This window comes from Carassius gibelio, chromosome B7 (genome assembly GCF_023724105.1).
Source record: "Carassius gibelio isolate Cgi1373 ecotype wild population from Czech Republic chromosome B7, carGib1.2-hapl.c, whole genome shotgun sequence".
Lineage (NCBI taxonomy): Eukaryota > Metazoa > Chordata > Actinopteri > Cypriniformes > Cyprinidae > Carassius > Carassius gibelio.
The window spans coordinates 15991818-16017341 of NC_068402.1; the positions used below are offsets into that span (position 1 = coordinate 15991818).

General features: G+C 37.1%; 1 protein-coding gene across 2 annotated transcripts in view; it reads right to left on the reverse strand.

Moving 5' to 3' along the window:
- The window catches only part of uacab (uveal autoantigen with coiled-coil domains and ankyrin repeats b), a 37138-nt gene extending 15363 nt beyond the window's left edge, over window positions 1–21775 (reverse strand). Inside the window, exons 1-2 of one of the 2 annotated variants that reach the window (XM_052561439.1) lie at window positions 21533–21775; window positions 2420–2550 (exon numbers count right to left, since the gene is read on the reverse strand). In XM_052561439.1, coding sequence (XP_052417399.1) covers window positions 2420–2550; window positions 21533–21580 — 179 coding nt within the window. In that variant the 5' untranslated portion in view covers window positions 21581–21775. Of the gene's footprint in view, window positions 1–2419; window positions 2551–3262; window positions 3796–21532 lie in introns of those variants that run through there. The other variant, XM_052561440.1, reaches the window with a different exon arrangement.
- Between the last annotated feature and the right edge of the window lie 3749 nt (window positions 21776–25524).

Here is a 25524-nt window from a genome sequence, read left to right on the forward strand (position 1 = left end):
TAGTCTGTCACTAGAGTCTCTGCAATTCAGCAAAAGCCATTTCAATGCATAAAAGTATCTGATAAGTGTGGAATGCATTAGGAATTTTAATACTTTGCTGAACACAAGGCTCATTCTTACTTAAAATTTTGCTGCTACAATAGGGCTTTAAAGTAACTCAAAAGAAAATCTTTTGAACTTCTAAAGAATTTTTTCTGTCTGTGTGTGTTCAGGCTCTAAAATGAACTGTCACATCTGTCAATGGTGAACAAACTGAACATTTTTTACTAGTCATAAATATTCTTACTAATCAAGCATCTTCAAAATAATAATAATAGCATTTTGAAACAGTTTGAACAGTTTAAAACTATTTAAATTACAAAAACAAATCATTTTACCATTTTAGCTAACAATAACACAAAACCATTTAGAATTGGATTTCCTAACAAAGTTACTGGCCAACTTCAATTTCACTCTCATTGGGGATTTGCAAAGTGTTAATTACAAACTGTGTGTGTATAGCCTACATATATTATAAACTGGGTGTGTTAAAGAAACAAAAGGCTAATGCCACAGCAGGAAGGCTTGGTCTGTTTCCTGTGAGCTAACCATGTATTAGCAAGCTTCCATCAAGCAGGTGTATTTCATTCCATACTCTTATTTAAAGATAGAAAAACACAGAAATCTGCTCATTTTCATCTGCCCACAAAGCAAAAATGCTGGCCTAATGCAGGTTACCAATTAACTTACCAGAACTACTGGATTACGCCCTACAAGCCCTGTGGTCCGCCCTCCCTGGGGGCTATTCTGACCAGTAAGGGAAATAACAGGCTTGAAATGCAGTCTGCATGTGGGGTCCTGCTATATACGACCAGAGGATTTCCATAAATCCAACATTTGACCTGTGTATTCCACTTGACTATGCACAAAGGCTACATATTACCATGTCCAGGTCATCTGGTAGTCATTATGGCACACTGACGTCCGCAAGCATGTTTCATATAACACGCTGGTGTTTATTAATTGAGCTCTGTTACACTATAACACCAACCCGGCGACTGCGACGGTGTCCGATGCTCTTGATTTAGTCCTGAGAAATTCTAGCACCTTATTACAAGTCAAGCTCCTATCCACCCAACAGGGCAAGAAGAATCTCACACTATGACAAAAATACCCAAAGGGGAACCTTATGGCTTTAAATGAGGGAAAGAATCAAATCTGTGGTTAAATCAAGCTGAAATGTGTCTGTCTATGCCCTACATAGACCCTGTCAAGCCAATAAAAACATCAGGGATTGATGGGAGGCCAACTAGGCTTTCTAAAACAGGAAAAGACACAGTTGATCCACCAGTGTTGGAGTCTACTGTGCGGCCATGTAATAATGTTGAACATCACTCAGTGTGATATTGAATAACGGGGTTCAACAATTTAACTCTGACCCCAAATACTTTCCTGCATTTATCCCGAAATAAAAAGGCATCTTCTAAAGGTCTCCAGACTCGGAACTTCCAGAAGAAGATTGAGTAAGCAGTTAACATGACAGATTAGGAAAGAAAAACTTCTAGATACTAAATTTAGTCAGTGTACACAAGCATTGATTTATTCACTGAAGACGTACTTCCAGCCCAGGAGGCCCAGGCTGTTCCGGACTTTTCTGGTTTGTGCCGGGTCAAGCATCTCCAACCACAACATGTTTTCCCATTTTTACTCAAATTCTTGTTCAGGCACAAAATGCTTCAGTCCGGACTGGACAAAAACATAGGGCCGATCAGTGAGACTATAAATACCAAAGTATGAACAAAAGCATAAAACCAAGCATAAATGAATAAACAAACAGGACTCCTCAAATTTAAAAAGTGCTAATGAAGTGATAACCAGTCTGATGCTATGATAAAGCTGTGAACTATATTGAAAGCAGAGTTTGATATCATGATATAGCAGGGATCCAAAGACATTTAAGTCAAAAAATATTTTTTTCCTATAATAAAAATCTTACTGTTATAATACCATTGTGCCTAAATATGCAGATGTAAAGAGTGTTTAAGAATTTGAATGATTATGAATAATCTCACAGTTTGAGCGATTCACTCTCAGGCAGGTATGTGCAAAACTACATATTTTCAAAACAGACTAACCGGTACACTGCCTAGTCGATTCATTGGTCTTAAGGATGCCCTGCATTATTAGTCTGGTTTCAGGTTAATCCCATCAAGAGAGGCCACGTTCCTTAAGGACATGTTCTTAAGTTAAACAGTTAGACCACACACAAAAAATAGGAAGAGAACGCAGGATTCTGGAAACAAGCTTTGAAATATAGGACTGTTTAACTTCACACACTTTCTTAAACCTAGATTTAAAAATTTAGACAAACTAGTTGACCTTACTAATAGCCTAATCCGTAGTTGGATGACTAGTCAACCATGGTGACAGGGATACTTACGCAGAGCGGCCCTCTACGTCAAGTTTGGTGGGGATGATGCCCTTCTTGCAGAGCACTGCTGCCACCTTGTCCACCTCCCTCCTCTCCACTGCCTTCATCAGCCTGTCGTCATACTTATTCCAGTCTGTGTTCTAAAGGATAGAGAGAGACACGTCAGAACACTCATAACATCAGCATGTACACAAAGACAGCAGTGTCATGTTCAATAAAGCTGCTGAGGTGACACCTTTTGTTCATGAATCTCCGAATGATCAGGGTGGTGATCTCAAGTAGAATTAGCTGAATGAAGGAATGTTAACAACAAATATTCAAAAGCACAACAGGAAACGAAAGGCTTGAAGTCTTCACAAAATAAAAAGGATGGTTTTAAAGGTTTATCTTACATAAATTGAAAAAACAAAACGTTTCACTTTTCTAAGCATCTGATTAAAATGGAAAGGTTTATGTTTACGTCGAATGTCAATAAAAATGTAATTAAGATAAAGTAATACCTGTAATAATAAATTAATAAAGGCTTGTAGCCATCCAGGACACTAAATAACTTATGAACCAAAGAAACACCTGAGGATATAGATATTTTAGAGTAGTCTTAATACACATTACTCATTAAAAAAAAAAAAAAACCTTTTGAATTAACAAAAGATGCTTTAAGCCTGCCATGGTCCTACAAGTTCACACAAGCTTTTCAAGAGACGTCTAAGCTAAAAGACGTCCCAAAAGCACACACACTCACTTCAGAATCAAATGTCTCTGCCTCCAGCTTTTGCGTACATAAAGAGAAAGAACTGAAAGCATAGCAAAGTTTAAGGGAAAAATACCACTGGAGAATCTCTTGATACCTACAAAGTACATGGAGGTGCATTTGAGCCATCGACTCATCTTGGTGGTCCTTTTGCCGTGGTCTGGAGAAGTACAAGAATAAGAAAAAGTTCTGTCTGAAAAAAGAAAAGAACACTCAGCCAGCGAGTGTTTGCGTGTTTATGGTCTTCAGATGAATCCCCCTCTCCAGCAGACAGCCTGTGCCTCGCAGGGGGACCGGAAACCTCGGCAGAGTCCTCGAGCTTCTCTCCAGCCCACAGCCTCTCCACGAGACTTCATCACGGCACGAGAAACGGTGCAAACACACAGAGAGTGAGCCGCTGTAGCACAGGGACCAGCCCTGGGACAGCAGCTCCTCCTCCCAGGCTGAGTCTCTGTCGCTTCCCTTCTCTGTCAGACCGTCCCCCTATCCGTACAGCCTCTATCCTGCTTTCCGTTCTCTTCTCCTATCCTTCTGTCTGTAACTGCTTTGCTCCTCTATGCCAAATGGCAAGGACGTTCAACCTCTGGCAGTAAATATGTGAGCTCTTCTAGGTCTAAAATATCCCTGTAAACAGCACGTAGACAGGCTCAGGGTGGCTACCTCTTTATTTTTGCACCTCAGACCTTCCTCCAATGACTGAATGGGGTAGAACTGCTAATAATAAACCATCCTAGCATATCTAGTCCATGAGTAACAGTTACGGTGACACCCGTGAGCAACAAGGCCAGCCAAATGAGAGGAACCTCAGCACTGCAGGCAAATACTGTATCCCCCTCCGCAGTCATGGCCGCACATAAAGCTACAACCATTAATCTCTAGGAGATTAAAGTCTCTGGTCCAGACCAGGTCATCATCTGGCTGTCTGAGGAGACGCTTCCAGCCTCACTCACACTGGGGGGTGGGGGTTGAGGGGGGGGGGGGGGGGTTCTGAGCTGACGGATGAAGCACACGGTAGCAGGATTAGGTGTCGGCTTTTTACAATCAGCTGCCTGGCATATGGAGCCTGAAACCCTGTTTACAATCGCCCCATGCCGTCTCTGTATCTGCAAGACAAACACTACGCAAACGATCTATTTCTAAAAGCAAGACGTCAGCTTTTAATTTGGTAGGTGAGAGACTTGAAAGTGGATCAAAAGGCTGCAGGGACGCATTAGATTTTCAAACCAGCGCCAGAGGGGGAGTTCAGTTACCCCTTAATACACCCCTCTACCCCCAGCGATACAGCAGAATACATGTGAGAATACCCACATGTATAGCATGTCATATGAGGGACACTGGGAAGGGTATCGACTCTCAAAACCTGCTTGGTCCCATAGAAACAATGACACTGACATGGATGCATATAGGGTCTAGTACCTTAAATAAGCACAATATTGAGCATGTGGGTGTGTGGACTATTTCGTGGACTATAACTCACAACTGCAATTCAGTGTCAAATTAAAGAGCGAGACCAAAGAAAATATACACTATGTGTCTGTTTGTTTGGGCATACGTGACTTACCCTGTACTAATACAAATTTACAGTTCAAACCTTGAAATTAGTTTTCCAGACAAAGAGATTCCTTAGTAAATCTGAGGAGGAGTATTATCCAAAAGTGATGGAAGACACATATGTGATCCTGGACCAAAAAGAAAAAAAACTGCCGAAAGTCACTGGGATATATTTTTAGCAATAGCCAAAAAAAACATTTGTATGGATCAAAATTATCGATTTTTCTTTCATGCCAAAAATCATTAGGATATTAAGTAAAGATCATGTTCCATGAAGATATTTTGTACATTTCCTACCATGAATAACTTAAAACTTAATTTTTGATTAGTAATATGCTTTGCTAAGGACTTCATTTGGAAAGCTTTAAAAGCTGATTTTTTTCAGTATTTAGATTTTTTTGCATCCTTCGATTCCAGATTTCAAATAGTTATATCTCGGCCAGATATTTTCTAATCCTAATAAACCATACATCAAAGAAAAGCTTAGCTTATTTATTCAGCTTTCAGATGATATGATGTATACATTTCAAGAAATTGATCTATATGAATGGTTTTGTGATCTAGGGTCACATATGAAAACCTCTTCGTTACGGTTTTTTAAGTCATCCCAGGATGCAGCACGTGAAAATTCAGTTTGCAGAGCTGTAATCTATGCAGAGAGCTACACTTTAAGAGTTCAGTATAGTTTAACTGTAACTTAATAATTAATTTCAATGAACTTGCTACTGTTGCAAAATAAAAAAATAAAAAAGTAATAATAAAGAATGAATAGGTGTGGCCAATATTTTGACTGGTGTGTTAACACTATTATACACACAGACAAACAGATGGTTGAAAGTATGTGGACAGCCCTTTTAAATGAATGGGTTTGACTATTCCAGTAATTCAAGAGAATTGTGCACTTGTTGAAACAGTTAGAGGTGGGCCTTATTGAAATTGAAAGTTCTGTAATATGGAAATGATCTTTAAATACTACTATTAATGCCTTCTGCTGTAGCTCTTATATCAGTACTCCTCAGATGTCACGGAAGGTTTAAAGTCAACAACTTTGAAAGTGATTAAAGGATAGTTCACCCCAATTCTGTCACTATTTACTCGCCCTCATGTCATTCTAAACCTGTATGACTTTATCTCTGCGGAACACAAAAGATAATATTTTGACAAACGTTTTTTTTTTTTTATTATATAAACAAAAATGCTACCTGAGGGTGAGCAAAGGACAGAATTTTTTGGGATAATATATTTTAAGGAAACATCAAGCACTTAATATTGTAGTAATTTAGTTTACATTACATCTGCAAGGATCAGTGCACTTTTATTTTCCAACGAAACAACAAAATTATCATCTGTACATTATTTTATTCAAATTAAAACTAATTAAGATTCTTAAGTCAACCTATGGGAAGAGCTGACGAATCATGAGTGTGTGCGTGTGTGTTTATGTCATGCATGAACGAAATGCATTTGCATACGAGGGACAGGTGCAAACAGGTTGGTTTGTTTATAAAGTTGAGTAATAGGGTGTGTCGTTCTTCTAGTGCAGATTTTAACGTACCCATGAAATCCACACAAAAACACACACTATACTAGTGTTTTCAGTGCAAACAGGTTAATAAGACCAACAAGGTATGAAGTGGTTGGACAATGTATCTAGGTTGGATCTTGGCTGCCGGGCAGTCTGGGTGACTCTGTGTGTTATAATTTATGTCATCACCTTGTAAAATGAAACCCAATCCCCCATCCCAGATCACACACACACAACCCACAGTCTTGCCTGGCAACAGCAAACGTACATGGCCATAAATCAAGACACATAGAAGAAAGCTATAGATACTTGTGTCCTGGCTGCTATACAAAGATAACACAGAGAGAGTATAAGAAATAGAACAATACCAGGCAGTTATTATGAGTGTGACAAAGAGCAATCAAGCATGTGTCTCACTGCATAAACCAAGTCAGTGCTTTAACTACTAACCTGCACTAGCCCAGGGCCATAGTTGACAGCTATGAATTATTAATGGCATAAACTGAAATCTGCACAACAGCTCACTCAACAGATTCATCTTCGTTGCTCCCTGTAAGGACACCTGCAGCTAAAAAAATAAATAAATCAGGCCATCGCATCGCATCTGTTTGTTCATATTTCCACTCTTCTCACACAGAAACTGTCTCGTCACTTCAGACCAGTGACATGCCATCCACACATCAACAGCTCTGATTTAGTGCAGCACTAACCACAATCGGCCCCCCAAAGAGGAGCAGAGAGCAGTCATGCTAGATTTAGAAAGTTCTGGAGGCAGACGTATCCCTCTCAAGTGACTGTAAAGGGTGGGATTGCTGAAGGTGGAAAGAGAGGGAAAAAACGGCATTCTTGGAGTTCAGCCTACCACTAATTCCACATCAAAAACATCTCGCAGCTGGATACCACAGGCCTGAAGCAGAGAATACTGGTGTAATATCCTCTTTTTGTTATATATAAAAAAAAAAAAAACACAATATAAGTAACATGCAAAATGAAAATCTTCTCGGGTCATGTTTTTTTAAATGTGATCCAAATTTTTCTGATGAGCATGGAAAACTGGTTTGACCTTTCTTCAGATACAATTTCCCACATCAGTGTTACAAAAAGAAAAAAAAAAATCAGCTAATTTAAATAAAGCTGAAATCAAATGCAGAATATACTGTAAAAAGCTGAAATATAATTTACAACTAAAGTAGGCTAGTAAATTTTCTAGATCTGAATCTCAAAGAAAATTACAAAAAGCAAAAAAAAAAAAAAAAACTTTAAATAAAATGAAATTTGAATATCAAAAAAGCTAATTCTATATTGTTCCACATTCACTTCAGAAACTCATCCCTTGCTTGCTAAAAAAATAAATAAATCTTATTTCACAGCAGCTCTATCACTCTATTCATTAAACACATTCAGATAATATGTAAATCACTTGTTTTGTGAACCATTTTGTATTCTAGTTGTGTTTGAGTTGTATTATGAGGGTTAAGAGTCTAACCTGTCATTACTGTGCACGCTGTAGTTAACTGGAGACTATTTGAAGGTCTACTGCATTGCTAAAGTTCAGTGTCTGTTGTCGAGTGCTGGGCTAAATGGATGCTTTAATTAGCACCACTTCCCTTCCAAAAGGCATCTGGATGATCTCAGCGAAGTGTGTCGGTATGCTAAAGAAAAGCAGAGAGGAACTATTGGAAGATGTTGTGTTTAAATGTACACTATGGCTAAACGAAGATAGCTATTGGCTGATGGCAGTCTCTCTGCTCACTGACATGCCAAATATTATGACTGAAAAGGTGTAATGCTGCAATTAGCAACAACGAAATTGAGTTAACGGGCATAGGGTGTATCCGTTCCTCACACATTATCTAATCTTTAGTTGTAACTAAGGTAGTTGGCTCTGACCCCACCAGTTAACATCAGTTATCTCCTATGGTGTCATCACAGTAGGAGAAAGGATTCTAGACTATTAAGTAGAGATGTCAAAAGTATGACGGTAACAAAGTAATACCACACGATTTGTAATGTAAAATGTAAGTATGTGTGTGTAGAATTATATAATATATCATTATATGGAGGTATTGGGATATACAAACAAACAAACATCATATGTAAACAAAAACTTTTATTCTGGATGCGATTAATCATTAATCGTTTCACAGCACTTAGTTAATAAATAATAATTCAACAATAATCCTGATCAGACAAAGAGAAAGTGACAGTACATCGCGATTCTCGGAAATTAAAAACGTCACGATACCTAAATTTGTTAGTATCTATACTTCAAAGAATGACTGCGTTCCAGATTTGTAAGAGACGTATTTCATGTTGGTGTCATGGTGTGTGCAATGCACGCTTCCAGTGCCTCCTTATGTACATCTGTGTTTTTTCTCCTCACGCAAGCAAAAAAGCACTACTGCCTGCATTAGTGGCTTTACTAAACTGATTTGGCTTTACTAACATGTGTGCATAAATCGCATTAAATAGTTTAAATAAGTTGTTCAGATGAACAAAGCACGAGGTTTTCTTGCATAATTAACATTTTAATTGTTTGGTCAGACCGTTCATATATAATATTCACATTAATCGGGGATTAAACGTGGAGTTATGTTCTGTAGCCTATGCTAAATATGAAAACGAGCGTATCTGCACAGCACCTATAACTGCGCTTTGTATCTGCTGATTGCTGATCGAGATTTACATGCTTGGCTCACTGACCCTGTAAACTCATTCATTTCATTCATAAACGAGATGTATCAGTTCATTCAACTCATTCACACATGAGAAGATCTCTCGATCTCGTTCAGTGAAGGGTGGATTCGTTCACTACAGTCATCAAATCACATGCTCCGTCACATCTTGAGTAACTCTTTGACCGGATGAAACAGTTCAAAGAGCTGTTCACGAGCTGCTGTGGAGGGAGGAGCTTCAGTGAACGAGAAATATGAGTCTAGTAGCAACGTATCTTCTGTGATGTCCGCGATGCGCGGGTCGGGGTGGGTAAAGAGATGTTTTTTTTTTATTTGCAGGCTGGGGCGGGCCAAATTATATAAAAAAAACCTGACCCGCACATCACTAGGCTGCACGTGCGAGCACAAGTGATACTGTGGCCGCCGGTCCATGGCTGGTAGAAAAAGATGACGCTCATTAAAGCTCACTGGCTGAGTTTTCTCCGCTGAAAGAAAAGGTTGCACAACTGACAGAATAAGTTACAATATCTGAGATATTGCTGCTAAATTTTAATTGCTTTTTTTTTTTTTTTTACTTGAATGCCATTGCTTAAATTTATATTATTTATCTTTTGACATTTAATCTTCTGAGTTCAGAAACATTGTTTAATACAATCGCTGTTCATATTTATTATTCAAAGTTCAGAATCAAGATAAATGTATTACTCTTATGTTTCTTATGATAACTGAGATAATGCTGCTAAATGTATTTTTTCTTTACCTTGAATGTCATTGCTCCATTTTATTTTTTATATTTTGATATTTCATAATTTGTTCAAATGTTTAACATATATGCTGTTCATATGTTCATTTATTAGTGTGTAATATGATTAGAATGATGTCCCGCAATTCTTGACTAGGTATCGGTATCGAAACAATAATTTTGGTATCGTGACAACACTATAGTGGAATCAAAAATGAAGGATTGTAAATTCTCACTGGAATTTTCAGCTGTAATTCTATAATTCTAATATAAAAAGACCCTACAGAGCTTAAAAGTGACTAAAGAAAGAGGTGTTTATTTAGCACTGATTGGAATATTACGGTGCACAAAGCATTGTCTCAATCACTGTATCATTGTTTTGATCCAACGTCTCTTTGTGGGATAAACTGAGAAGAAAACAGATTTTGCAAAAACATGACAGGGCCAGACAGGAACACAGAAACACAGTTGGGTCTCGTCCAGCTGTCTGATCAAACCCTTCTGATCTGACCTTTGACCCAGTGGTCAGAACACATCCCTGCTATTTTCCTCTACTTCCGACAGCTGGGTAAAGCCCAAGATCAGATTTCTGCTGACCTATACAGTGTCACCCTCATATTTCATCCTTCTTCAGACCACCACTGTATAATTCTTAGCACATCTCAAAACCATCATGGGACAATCTAGTAATTTCATTGACACCACTAAGCAACTTAACACTTTCATGTTATGTAACTCTCTTATAAATATTCAAGTCCTTGACCATGTCAAAAAGCTTCTTAATTAAAATGAAAAGCGAGTCATGTTTGAGAGCAGAGAGTGCTCAATATTTCGCAAACACTCAGAGAATATCAATAGATTAGAGAATAATAAAAAATGTACATCTCATCAGCCTGCCCATGTCAGTGTTTGGGAAAGTGCAAACACTTGGCAAGAGTTCAAGGCAAATACATCGGAGGGAAAGATGATTTCATGAATTAAAAGCAAGCTCACTACTAATCATTCTTATACATTGTAACATGCAACATAACATTGTGGAATATTATTACCATTTTAAATAACTGTGTTCTATTTGAAAATATTTTTTAACAATAATATCACTTGATTCTTCAGAAATCATTCTAATGCGCAGATACGGTAGTCAGGAAACATTTTTTCATATTTTCAAAGATAAAGTTGTGCTGCTTAATAATTAATAGAAAGCATTTATGTGAAATGTTTTCTCATTTCATTATAAACGTCATTACTGTCACTTTTGACAAGATTGTGTTTTGAATTGTATCCTTGCTGAATAAGAAAAAAAAAATGGTAGTTTATGACACGAATGCAGTTGATCATTGCACTCAGAATGAGTGAAACGCACAAGATAAACTTTAAACCAGACTCACTGAATGCAGTCTGATCAGATGCCTTATTCATCATTCAGTCAGGAGGAACAGATAGAGACTGTGGGTGGCACAGCATATCTTAGTGGATTCTAGAGAGGGGAGTCATGACTTCTTCAGAGTTCATCCTCTGTTGGCCGGCGCCAGTCCGTCCAACGTCTCTATCAAAACAGAGGCATCTTATTCAACCAGAGCAGAGTCCTATCACCGCTCTGATGAATGAGGAAGAATTCCAGACTAAATAACTCCCACTATAACTCTCTCACACAGTCACCCCTCTTTCAATTGTTATTTCAATCAAAAAGAAATAGGGTCCCTTCCCATGCCAAGGGGCCAAAATAAATAGCCTCTGCAACCACATTTATTTAAAAGTTCATCTTTTATGGAGCTTTGGAGAAAGTCTCTCTAAAATTTTGTCTAATATTTCTAACGATTTGTTTGTGTATTTGTTGATACTGAAAAATTCCTAACAATTATGAAAACATGAAATAGCTGGAGGAAAGAGACTAATCAAAACTCTTTAACCCACTTGATTAAATGTGTTTTTTTACAGGGCTCTGTGGAATACTTGATTCTGATTGGTCAGTCGTGACATTCCAAGGCATGTTATCCCTCGATAACAACCTGTAGAAGCTGATAACACAGGCTTATCCAGGTAATTGAAGTTGCCGCTGTAGTCTTGCTAGGAACGGTTTTTTTTTCTTGATGGAAGCTTAACGTTTGTTTAGTTAATGAAATATTATAACTCAATTGAAAATTATGCACTATTATTTAATTATGTCATCCTTGTATCTAAGACTCACTCTCTCATTTCATACAAATGCAGCTGGCTGCCATTTTGATACGATTGTTTTTGTACATTGTAATGAATTATAAGATAACTAACAAACTGGTTAAAAAGATTTTAAAACATTTTAGTCTTAAAGTGATAGTTAACTCAAAAATGAAAATGAGATGTTTATCTGCTTACCACCAGGGCACCCAAGATGTAGGTGACTTGGTTTCTTCAGTAAAACACAAACTGAAAAATGTAACTTACATGGTTGCAATCTGTTAGTAATTTAATGTTAGTGGATGGGAATCATGGCTAAAACATACAATAAAACTAAAAATAAATAAATAAACATACACAAACAAAACCAAATTAAACCCTGCAGCTTGTGATGATAAATTGATGTGTAAAGACACAAAATGATCAGTCTGTGCAAGAAACTGAACAGTATTTATATTGTTTTTTTTGTTTTTTTTACCTCTGCTGCACTAAAATGTCTCAACTGTCTGAAATGTTCTGCACGTCATCACACGCAGGCAGTGTCGAAGACGCACAGTGAATCAGAGGTTAAAAAAACGATATAAATACTGTTCAGTTTCTTGCACAAACCGATCGGTTTGTGTCTTTACACATCAATTTATCGTCACAAGCAGCAGGGTTTAATTTGGCTTTGCTTGAGCATGTGTTTTAGTTTTAATGTAAGTTTTAGCCATGATTCCCATCCACTTACATTATATGACTAACAGACTGCAACAGTTTGAGTTAAATATCTCTGTTTGTGTTCTGCTGAAGACACAAAGTCACCTAAATCTTGGATGCCATGGGGGTAAGCAGATAAACATAAAAGTTTCATTTTTGGGTGAACTATTGCTTTAAATCTTTTAAACACCATAATTATAAAATGTGGTGAAATGCTGTGTAATAAGTGGCATGACTGTACCGTTTCCCTTAATTGTCAGTCTAGTTTGAACTTGCCGCTTGCTTGCAGCTGCTGTTCACAGAAGCTTTGCGTTCAAATATTTCAACTCAAATCAATATGTTGTGTCTAGTTATTTACTTATGTGGCAAGGAGCCGTGTAATGAGCAGGATAATGTACATCCAGCCGGTTGTTACAGCAGAATAACCCCCTTCAGGGTGATACAAGACACCTCCGCTACGGGGTCCTGCTCACCCTTACAGGGGATATTCTGTGATAACAACCGGCTGGATGTACATTATCCCTTACATGACATGAGAGAAAGACAGGAGTGGAATATCTCAGACACTAAAAAAAAAAAAAGTGCAAAGGAAATGTTCTCTTAAATAAAAACAGTCATGGTGGGGAATGCTTTGGATTTTTGGCATTACATTACAGTGACCTCGCATGCTCCCATTTCTGTGGATTCTGGTCTGTGGTGGAAAATAGGAGCGTGACAGCACTTTCTCTAACATATTTAAATTATTTCCCCTATAACACTGGAGCCCCCTAATGGATGACTTAACCACTGAGATAGATGACTGTTCCTGCAATCCTCTCATTCATCCATAAACACATGTACAAATAACATGCACTTTCTAAAACCTTGTACAATACTTACAGCTTGCTTAGATAACTCATGATTAAAGAATGAAATCCAAACATGTGCATGTTGAATTGTAGCTTTTATTTTATCATCATTGTCTACTAACTCTGAAGCCGTCCAAAACTTCCCACCCACTGACCAGCAAGTGACAAAGCAATAGTCGTGTCTGTGATGTAACTCTAGCTATTGTCAGTCCCACAATGATCTCTTCAATATGTTCCACCCTTATACACTTGCATTTACACATCAAGGGGTCTTAAAAAAATAAAATAAAAAAAAAACACATTCCAGAAATTCAAACGGTCCATGTATTTCATTAAAACAATATTTGTCTGACCTCAGTTAACTCAACTAGGTCTCAGCAAAATCCCACTAGAAAAAAAAAAGAAAAGAATACATTCATCTGGCCCAATATTGCATTTGCCTGAGGGAAACACCTGAAACAACATAAAGCCAACACAACGTAAAAGTACACAAAACACTCTAAAGAGAATGAGAAGAGTTGATCAGTGTTGATCTGAAGAACAGAAGCACAGATAGCATAGATGAATGTGTGTGTCCATGTTTGTTTGGCAGTGTGAAAGAGATGAAGAAAGGACATCGCACCGCTGTGACTCTACCAGCTAAAGCCTAGCAACCATCCTTCTCCACAACCTATGCTGAGACTGGCAGGTTAAGACTTGTCTCTCTATGCCCTTTAGAAACTCCTTCTCACCCCCCTCCTCTTCCTACATACCACAAACACACACATAATGCCCACTAAATTCTTCCCTACTTGGGAGGGAAAAAAGGCATTCTTTGTATTAGTAGCTCTATCTAGTATGGTAGACCTCCTTAAGGCACTGCAAGACATTTCTAAAAAAAATAAAAAATAAAAAAGGAAATATTAAAAGTACGACATAGTTTACATATTAAAAGTACGACATAGTTACATATTAAAAGTACGACATAGTTTAGTCAAAAAAAGAAATAGCTCATTCCAAACCTTAATATGACAAAAGACCCTTCTTCAGAATATCTCTTTTTATATCAGGAGTAGAAAAACATAAGAATGAGCAGAATTAAAAAAACATTTGATGAACTATCATTTAAGTAAAAACAAATTTATCATGAAACATTGTTTCAAGTTAACATTTATCAAGGTGGTATTAATATCAGAGGGGGAAGACAGCTGGTTTAACAGCAGATATTTTATTATGGAGCAGAGCAGAAACTCAAGTCAAACCTGAAAGAGTTATGCTGACAAAACAATGGGCCATGAATTCACTTCCTCATGGGGAGGGATTAGTAGACAATAAACCTAGTGGTAAGAAAAGTGGACAAAAAACAGAGCACATTTTTCCATTTAAACAGAAAAAGGTCTACATGAGAGCAGTGCCAGTGCCACATCTCTCCTCTAGGAGGCAGTCCTAACTACTTACATTTCCAAACTACTGCTGATTTGATCAAATAAACATCCAATGTAAAGACAAATAAAATTTGCTTCTATGCTCCTACGAAGTAAGATAGTAAATGATTTAGTGGAGCTGTCTGAGTTTCGTCATGTTTCTTTACTTCTGATCACTGTGACCCAACACAACTGCAGTCAAAGTTGTTGTGGCTGTGGTTCAGCACTGAGTTGTGTGTGTGTGTGTGTGTGTGTGTGCGATGAGGTCAGCAGTACCAGAGCCACACAAAACCACAAGCTGTCAGACAGTGTTTGGAGAGCCATGGTCATAGTATGCTTCTCTCCAAAAACAGTACACCTAAACTCATAAAACAGATCAATCTCAAATGTTTCACAAAAGACCTCAAATACACTTGGTTTTAATATTGAAATCATGTTCTAAAAATGTATTTAATCAGATTATGAATACAATCAATGAATGATAAATGCAAATTCTATGAACACTTTTCTCAACATAACAAAATAGCCTTATCACAAAGACTTGGTTAAAAATTAAAAACTAAAAAAACTAATCTCAACGCAATATGGGGTGGTATAGTTGGATACCTGGTCAAATAGCCCATAATTAATGAGTAATCTGAGATTATCTCTCTTAGGTATTCATCAACACAATGAATAGTGTCTCTTCACGTAGGACTGCAGCCTCTTGTTTGCCAAGTACATTCCACACGATCAATATGCAGCAACACATTTCATTCATTATCCATCTCTCCAGCTCCTGAGCTGGAACTAAAGGGTTTTCTGTTGCAGATTATAAAAAAAAAAAAAAAAGAAGAATAAAAGGTATTATCACATTTTTGAACAGCTACAACGGTTGCTTTATGTTGAAACATTAAGTGTATGGCAATAACTATACATGTCAACGACGTGCTATTTTCTGCAGTTTGTTTTTTTACATTTCTATTAATTAAAAATACAATAAAACAGGATTCTTAAAGTGAGTCATTAAAAGCTTGCAAATGAACATAGTAAACACCAACACAAATATAGATCTTAAACATTAATGCAGTTCCCCGAATCTTATCCATTATGTTTTCTTGTTTCTGACGTTAGGCCTTTATGAGAATTTGGGGACATTTATGAACGTTAGGAGGACCCAAGTGAAACTGAATATGTGAAAGGCCAAATACCAGGAATTCCTTAAATCTCAAAATGATGTCATGTGATATGGACATGTAAGGTTTCTATGGGTTTTCTGGGAAAAGAGCCAGGTAGAAAACAGGAGAAGTATGGACAATGGGATGAGTGTCTAGTAAATACAAAGACAAAAAAGGCACAAGATATTTCCTTTAGCCTCATGTCTACAAATGAACATAGCCTACTACTATCCGAGAACACTCTGGGGGATGAAGAAAGAGAAAGGAGGGTCCCTGCCTTACTAAGGGCTCTAAATCATACATCAAAGTCATGGAAGCGTGTTGTTTGTACATGTTTTGAACTCACTTACTGTATAAGACAAGTGTGGGCAAGCAGAGGAAAATGGCCGAAACAGAAAAACAGCTGCTTTACTGCTTAGCAAGCAAAAGTACTTCTAAAGCTCTTAGAAAATAACAGTTCTGGCTGACAAAAATACAGATTTAGAATATAAACTAAACACACATTTTTTGTCAATTAAAAGTGCTATACTGAGGGCTTTAAACACATAACACACAAATTCAAGATAAAAAAATGTTACTTCTTAATGACCCTGTTATTTATACACTTTATTAGTGAACACTACATCTACGATTTCTCCTCTCCTTGCAAGTTTCAGAAGCATACAAATTGAAACAAGTCTCCTCTCCTCTGGCAGAAAAAAAGGCTGTTTTGGTTGTGTAAGGTGATCTCAGACAGGGTGAGGCAAGAAATGCCTCATGTCCTTTCAGGACCTTCCCAAGAGAATGAGAATGGGACAGATAAGTAGATACAGTTTCCAATAGAGTGGAAGGGAGGAGTGAACATTTATTAAAATAGGGGGTGATAAGAAAACGTGCCAGATGTTATGCTGTTTACAACAATCATACAACTGGGTAACATCTGGTAAACATACCAGCACATTCCTCTCTCTCTTTATCCAACCATCCTCTGGATGACTTCAGCAAAAACGGAATGAGGAATGAGGAAGAGCCACATAAATCCTGCATATAACTAAAAACTTGCTGATAAGCCCTGCAGTTTAAGATCAGTGATCAAATGGCATTAAATATTTGCCTCAAATGGCTTCTTCCATTTTCAAATGAGCAAATGAAGTACAAACTCAGCAAGTTTATAAAGTTTCTCCAAATTTAATTCACAAAAATTCTCAAAAGTTTATTATTAAATCAACAAAGCTGTCAATTTTTTTAAACTGAAAAGTGTAGCATAGTAGTGGTCTTTGATTTATTTGGTCCAAGTAATTTGATTTTGATGTAAATCAAGCAGATTGATTATCAGAAGACATAAATAAACCTCACAGAAATAAACTAACATACTGTAATGTTTATAGAAATAGAATAATATAGAAATAGAAAAGTTAAAGGAGTCAAGGAGTCCTATTATGCTCTTTTACAACGTCTTGATTTTGTTTTGGGGGTGTGGACATGCTCTCATATCATAGTAGGTTGTTTGAAAAACATTATTTTTCACATATTTTACTTTTTTCAACACCTCTCTCCTCAGTCTGGTATGAACAGCCTGAATAGTTCCTGTATCAAATGAAGGCCCACCTTCTGAAATAAGAAGTGTCCTGTGATTGGTTAGCTGGGCCAGTGTGTGATGTGATTGGCTCTACTCCGCGCCTGGTTGGAAAATGTCATGTCCCTTTTAGACAAGCAGCCTCCTGCTACATAAATATTGCATCAAAATCACATCAATTTGACCATGATTTAAACCCGGATGATTGTAACCACTCCAAGTATGGGATGTCCATTAACTGAATGTGCACAGCGTCAGCTGGTTCCTGTGCAGACAGCTTTGTTCACAATAATGGGAGCAATCCAAATTTTACTGGGGGTGATTTTTTTTCCCAAGTCAGTCCTGAAATACTGTTGTTTTGAAAACTTGATGAAAAGTTCATCCTGATCGTGCACCTCCAGACCTCTGGCAATGGCTGTTCCTGGTTCAAGACCAGCAGGTTTTAGCAACCAGTATAGAGCCAAAATTTCCATCCAGGAAACACCAATACAAATGCTTAAATCTAAGCTGCATTAAAGAGCCCATTTCATAAATCAGTCTCCCAAATTCTCTGAAGTGGATCAGCTTAATTATTTCAGCTACAAAACAATGACAATGACATTTGTGTTATCAAAAACTCTTGAAGACACAACTGGTCCAAGACATCCTCTCCCTCCATGGGTGCCTTTCTGAATTAATGAAATCAGATTAGATGAGACACCAGTTGTACATGTTCAAAGCAGCACACAGATTTTCAGACCACCCTGAATATGTGTAAAAGGAAAACACTCTTAAATAATTAAAAATGTGTTGACCATCAGACTTTGGCTAACATTTATTTAATACACATTTCTTATATAAAAGAGACTCATAATCTGACACCATGTGCAAATCACGTACTTGAGAATGAACCTGCTTATCAGGTAATTTTCTTTTCCACTTGAATAAACTAAAACCTTGCTTTTTGGACAATTTTTCCTCTCCGTCAACATACACAATTTAACATCAAAGCTCAAATTAATTCTCTTTGATGAACAAACAGGGAAACAGACTCTGCAACTGCATGTTAGTCATTGAGTTCAGTGGAAACTCATTTTATTGCAGTAACGTCAGCTCTGCAATGTACTGATGACAGGGTTCCGGGTTCCAGACTTTTGAGCTGTGCATATAAGCCTGAGGGCTTTCAACTACAACAAATTCCCATTGCCTGTAATCCCCAGCCATTTATTCATCCTAGGATAACCTTCAATCCTCACTGTCAGTTTCCCACTACACTGGGGGCCTGAGCTTAACACAGCAAAGTTTTTAGAGAGGCTCAGTGGACACTGGAGACACGGACACAGCAAAGCTTTCAGACAGACACAGCAGGCACAAACACCATGTTTAGACACTCCTGTACTTTCACCAATCAATTCAGGAAATAAATAAATAAATGCTGCACGATATTGCTGGAGATATGATTAATTCTTTTCAAAACATCTTACAGATGGTGAAAATAAAACTTTGGTTATTTTCGACAGATTGGGGGACTGAATAACATAGCCAATGGAAATACCAAAATAAACCCAATTACTTGGATCAAAGAAAAGCAGTAGGGGTGGATAAAATTATTGATTAACCCAGAAGACCACTTTTCCTTATGTGGAACACAAAATATATTTTTTGAAGAACAGTGGGAACCAAAAGGGTTACTGGAGCTTATTTACTTCCACTGCATGGAATGGCAGAGATTACACAAAATATCTTCTTTCACATTAGGAATTTGGAACTACTGTACATGAGGTTCAGTAAATAACAATTTTCATTTTTGTGTGAATTACCCCTTAGTTTAAGTACTGCACAGTTGGCCTGGTTTGCTTTTTGGTGCCAGTGCACCCTTTAGAGCTAGAGAATCCTAAAGACAATCTTTGACAGTTACTTATGATACAACCAGCAAAGAAGGTACTACAGAAAACTACTGTTGAGAGATTGTGAGGTAGTAGATGCTGTACAATTAGATTCAAGTTAGTACATTTAAACATCAGTGACATCACACTTTAGATGTTATCAAAAGTAAACTGTGGAAGTATCACTCAACTAAAAAACTTGATTAAGTTTCAGGGCAGGCATTTTAATTTAAATTAAATTAAGGTTAATTCAGGCATGCTTCAAGGGCTCCAAAGAGCCAGAAACAACACTGCTTGCACACTATGATCCTTTTGAAGACAGTGTTGAGTAGAACATAAACATCGCAGTGCACTGCAATGATTAAACATCACCAGTTCACCCCAAATTAAAATCTGTCATCGTTTAATCACCACCATGCCATTCCAAACCCATTTGACTATTTGTTTCTGGCAGCATAAATGGCTTTTGGATGAACGTTTTGTAATGCTTTCTGTACAATGAAGGCGAATGGGGACAGAGGATGTAATTCTGCTTTTAGGGCCCTATAATTGCCATGATGCAGCAAACACAGACAGAATTGTTGGAATCCATTCATGAAAATTTTATTTAATTAATAATTTGGAAATATTTCCATGAATAACTCAAAGTTAAGGCTGTACTATTAAAATCTCAATGTCATCAGGTTCTTCACTACAGAAAAAAAGGATTCATCCATTTTTTAAAATACATTTATATTAAGTGATTAAAAAAAAAAAAACTGAATCTCTACATTTCTGAAAAAATAATGATAATACACACCATACCCACATTTTGAAATTATCTTCTGGAAATACTAGAAATCCTTGCTCTTGCCATTTTTTTTAAATCAATTGAAATGAATTCTCAAATTATTGAAATACAAATCCCATACCAGAAACGTCAAAAAGTAACTAAAAATGTTTCACAGTCTTCAATATTTAATACAACCTTAAATGACCTTTGTCTGAACATAAGATATCAGATATAAACTAATTTTCATTACATGGGATATTCTGAATAAGGTGCTTACATTAAGACCATAGACACCAACTGTCCAGGTCTGATTTAAGGAAATCCTAATGCAGTCCCAAAAAGCTGGTTTTATATGGTTTTGACACACACACAGTATAACACTTCATTCTGATTAAGACTGAAACATATGTGTATGCGTGTGTGTATGCGTGTGTGTGTATGCGTGTATGCGTTTGTGTGTGTATGCGTGTGTGTGTGTATGCGTGTGTGTGTATGCGTGTGTGTGTGTGTGTGTGAAGAATGCATGATTGCTGAAACTGAGAAAACTCTTCCAGCCTATGAAAGAATCTACAGACATGTCACAAAAACAGAGGGTGTGCTCCCATGGTCTTTTGTGTTCTGTTAAGTCAGAGGGCAACCAGTGACAATAGCCCAGCTCTGAAAGCATGTGGAAACGCTTTTTTTCCCATGTGTCAGAGGCATCAAGTCAAAACTGATCTCACAGAGTAAGAGAGCACATACAATCATCAAATGTGAAGCAAACGTGACATCAGATGTTCTTAATCATCTTCACTACACAGTATAAGTTCCCTTTATTTTAAAGCCAAAACAAAACCCTTGAAAAAGCTCTTCAATAACTAACCCCCAAGCAGCCTCCCACACTGCTCTGGGTGCCAGGCTCTTTGACATGGAAATTAAAAAGAGGGGAGGGTGAATATCTCAAGGATCAGCTGCTTCTGAATTAAGGCTGTTTGTGTTTTTGGATTCCATGTTCTGCTCGAGGAAAATAAAACTATTAACTCATTTCCAGAAGCTCAATATGATATCCTAATAGAAAGTGATCCCTGGTCTCGTTTTTATACAGTCAATAAAATATTGTATAACTGCAATGAGAGACAAGTTTAACGTTTCCCAAAGTTGGGCAAATTCATGTTAATTCAAGCAGTGCAAAGAGCAGTGCCCATGTCCCGGCCTGTTAGAGGATGTGACACATGATTATGTGTCAAAAGATTTGTCTTAATGCAGGATGATCTGAGTAAGCTCTCGAGAACAAAACAACTACGAGCAGTAGATTAAATAACACATCGAAAAGTACATAAAGCTTATCGACTAAGTTACGTCAAGAAACAAACTCTGCGCAATGTATATTCAGGAGTTATCATTAAACAAAACAAGCGCCAATGTTTTAAACTCGTAACTTACTGTGATGGTAACTTCATGCTTTTTCAGTCGATACTTCAAACTCTTCATGTTTTCTCTTTGGTTGTATAAATAAACGGTAGGGTGTCGGTTAGTTTTTGAATAAATTACAACAACAGTTACGTTTTACGGTTTAGTTTGACTGCGCAAAAACAACTTTTAACGTCTGACAACACACTGCGAGTTTCACCTGACGCGAAACACCAGCAGGCTTTTCTGGACCCGTTTCCTTACCGACAACGCCGCAGTCCAATGGTAGTGAGGGATAGTAGAATAAATCACGCTCGAGCCAATCAGACGTTAGAGGGGGCGGGACTTCCTCGTGGTCCCAGCAGTGTTTGAAATATTGTAGCTGCGAACAACTGGAGATGCTGTTGTGCGCCTGACGTCATCCTTACCTGGAAAAGGGCTGGACTTTGTCTCAAGCGAACTTTTTTTGTATTATGTTGTTGTAATGTTATCTGTCTCTATTTTTGTTATTTGAAAATTATTGTTTTGTTCTAACTGTTTAAATAAAAAATAAAAAAACTTTGTCTCAAGCGAGAGAGTTATGTGAAGAATATTTATTTGATAACAACACCTGAATTGCTTTGGGTGGAGCCATACAGTCCAGAAAAGAAAACTGATAGGTTACGTACGAAAAAGGTAACCTTTATATTTTACAGTGGATTTCATTATTCTGATTACTACGCTAGTATGTATGATGCTAATTATATTTTCATTTATAACTCAAAAACAGTCTGAAATGCGAATTTGCATTACATCGCTGGTGTTAAACAATAACCCTAAATGAAACTCGGCGCTACAATTTACAATACCAAAAAAAATGGTTCGTAGGAAACCTTTTATTTCTGAAGAAATCAGAATACATGTCTATCATTGGTTATATTTATGCCATTCAAGAGACGTGTTGCCCCCTTCTGGCCTTCTGGAAAATTCTGTTGAAGAAACTGGTGTGAGGTGTTTGAGATTCTGTTCGAATAGTGTCTTTTAAATGTAAAATATGGAACACTGAACAAGACTATTGGCCTATATTCTGTCAAAAAACAAATGAGTGGATTAATTAATGAATTAATTTTATTTTACGTTTGCCTATTGAATACCTCTTTGTTTGGCACATCTGAATAAATTTATTTATCTAGCCTATATACATTGAAATATTGGAAATCAAACTTTCTATTTTTTTCTATGCTTGGTTACCATAGAGTTTGTCCAGGAAGTGAAAGTGAAAGATTTAGAGGAAGAGCCCTGGTTGTCCTTGTATAAGCTCTCAGGTCAACCTTGTACAGTTATTCAGCAGGAAATCTGACTTTCTCTCTGCCAAATTTTGTTTTCTGGACAAATTACTGTTGTATCAATATTAACAGGACAAAATCGGATGAAAACAATAATATAAAATAATGACTTAATGAATTAATGTTGATGTACTGTATCATCTATTTATGTAGGCTACTTTACGAGGAAATCAGGGCAAATAATTTATCAGAGTAATGGTCAAGAAAAAAAAAAATCTATTTTTTCTTACTTTTAAACCATGAACCAACAGGGCATTCATTTTCACAAATAAGGGCTTGTCATGAAGGATGACACTAATGTTTCCACACTCCTGTAGGCAACATCTGTGCGACCTTCAGCTGGTAGTGAGAAATTTGTCGGGGTAGTTGTTAGCTGGAAGGAAGAATAATTCACTCTTGTCAAGTTTAAGCTGTCACGCAGGCTTTTTGAGATTGCACATGCAGGAACAGAAGGGGAGATGTTTAGATGTAAAGCGTAATGTCATTTCGCAGCTGTAGTCGAGAAAAGGGGAAATTGTTTCATGATTATTTTGAAATTGTAAATACAAGACAAAAAATTCAATCTTATCTACTTCCAAATGTGATGTTTATTCCACAGTTACCTGCTGATTCTTCGTAACTGTTTGTGAAAAGCTCTAGCAGTTTCCGAGTGAAAAATGTTTCAAAGTTAATCCTACACCATTGTTGTTTGTTTTTTTCAGTCTCCTACAGTTCCACTACTTGATGTGTTGACATAAGAAGTAAGATCAATACCAGAGATCTCTCAGTGGAGAGAGGACAGGGATGAGATCAAGAGGGCAAGTTCACAAGGCTGAGTAAAGCACTAAAGGATTTTCTTGTCTGAGACAGTCTTATAAACAAGCATGATATATCAAGTCAAGTCAAGTTTTCTTTTTTTTAGTCAATTCTTCCACATGTACAGCACATACATACAGAGAATTGAAATTGCGTTACTCTCAGACCCTTGGTGCATACAGATAACACAAACAGTAGAGCATAAACATACAGATAGATGCAGAATATATGAATGCTGGTCATATACTGTAGCTCAACTGGCTGAACCTGGTACTAGTATCACCAAGGTCATGGGATAAATTCAGAGAATACACAGACACTGATCAAATACCCTGAATAAGGTTTATGAAGTCCTTATCACTGGACAGTAAGAGAGGATCTAATGTGTGTTCATTCAAAAACATCAAACACAACTTTCATTTGCCTGTGCAAACATAGCCTAAGCTTAATTATTCTCTTAACTGTTTAAAATAAATTCTTAATGGATGTTATTTCCATAAACCACAATGGACGATGTTGTTAGACAGAAAATATGACTAGATTTTGAAGACCTGTCCTAAGAATTCTATAAACTTTTAGACTTTGAAGTCTCATTACAAAGATAAAAATAAAACACACATGATTAAATAGATTCTACTTTTCATTTGAAAAGGTCAAACAATTATCATTAATTAGACTGATAATAAAAATTAATTTCAACAGAAATAAATAACTGTTCAAAAATAAAAAGCAAGTCTATTATAACACATGCAATGCAGTACATTCACTTCTACTTTTTGGATTATATTGTAACTGAATACATACAGGGGTGGAGAGAAATATACTGAAACACTGTGGGTAGAATACACACATCAAAAAAGACCAATTAAATTCCAATGCGATGAAATTCTTATCTAGATCATAATGGGAATACGTTGATTTGATGATGTGCATTAGGAAGTGACTTGTATAATGTACTGTAACTCCTAACCCACTCAGTAATAGGAAACCATGTCTCCACAAGACATCCTGTTAGCAGTGTGGGATCTGATTATATTAGCACACCCAGCAGGAGACCAAAGTGAGTTTTGTAAAATTGACAAACATCCATGGGCAAACCGGTGAATTTGCATCTACACGGCACTCATTTCAAGGCAAGGCAGTCAAATTCATACCTCCACATATGTGTCCACATCTCATGAAAAAGGCAAAATAACTATATGAAAAGTTTGTCATAGTAGCAGCAGCAATAACGGTACTGGTCAAAACAAATGGGCTGCTTTTGTACACAAACAGTACACATGCAGAATTCTCTTAGTTTTGATTTCTATTTCTAGGTATGTAGACAAACAAATATTATTCAAATTACATTTAAGTGCACACATAAAAGTTATAGGTGCCATAATTGTACCTACTGCTTAGTTTTTAAAGGATACTTTTGGTTTGGTCTTCGGAGGGAAAATATTTGCATCCAAAACAGACTGACTGCAGCCCAGACTGTTCCTCACAGTCCACTGACCTCTACTGACTAAGCACGGGAGTGTGACGTATCATAACCAACAGAACATCATCAAGAGCATCACTTCTCTGCTAGTTGTCCATTAAAAGGCTCCTGTGTGAGCGTGACGGTAAACAGCAGCAGATGTACTCTTTTCAAATCTTCCAAATTGCCTGCAAATGACCATCATTAGCTCACTATGTAAGTGATTTAAAGCAACCGCAATTTAACAAGACGTTAAGCATTCTCAGTTATGAACCTGATCGCCCCTTTCTGGGTAATTAACTGCATGCCGCAGAGCTGTCATTTCTACTGGATAGAAGAACACGCTTGGATGTGTGCAAAGAGACTGATATGCCCTTCGCCTGACTAAATGAAACATATTTCTGCCTATCTAGCTTTGCTTGATATATTCCTGAATGCTTTGA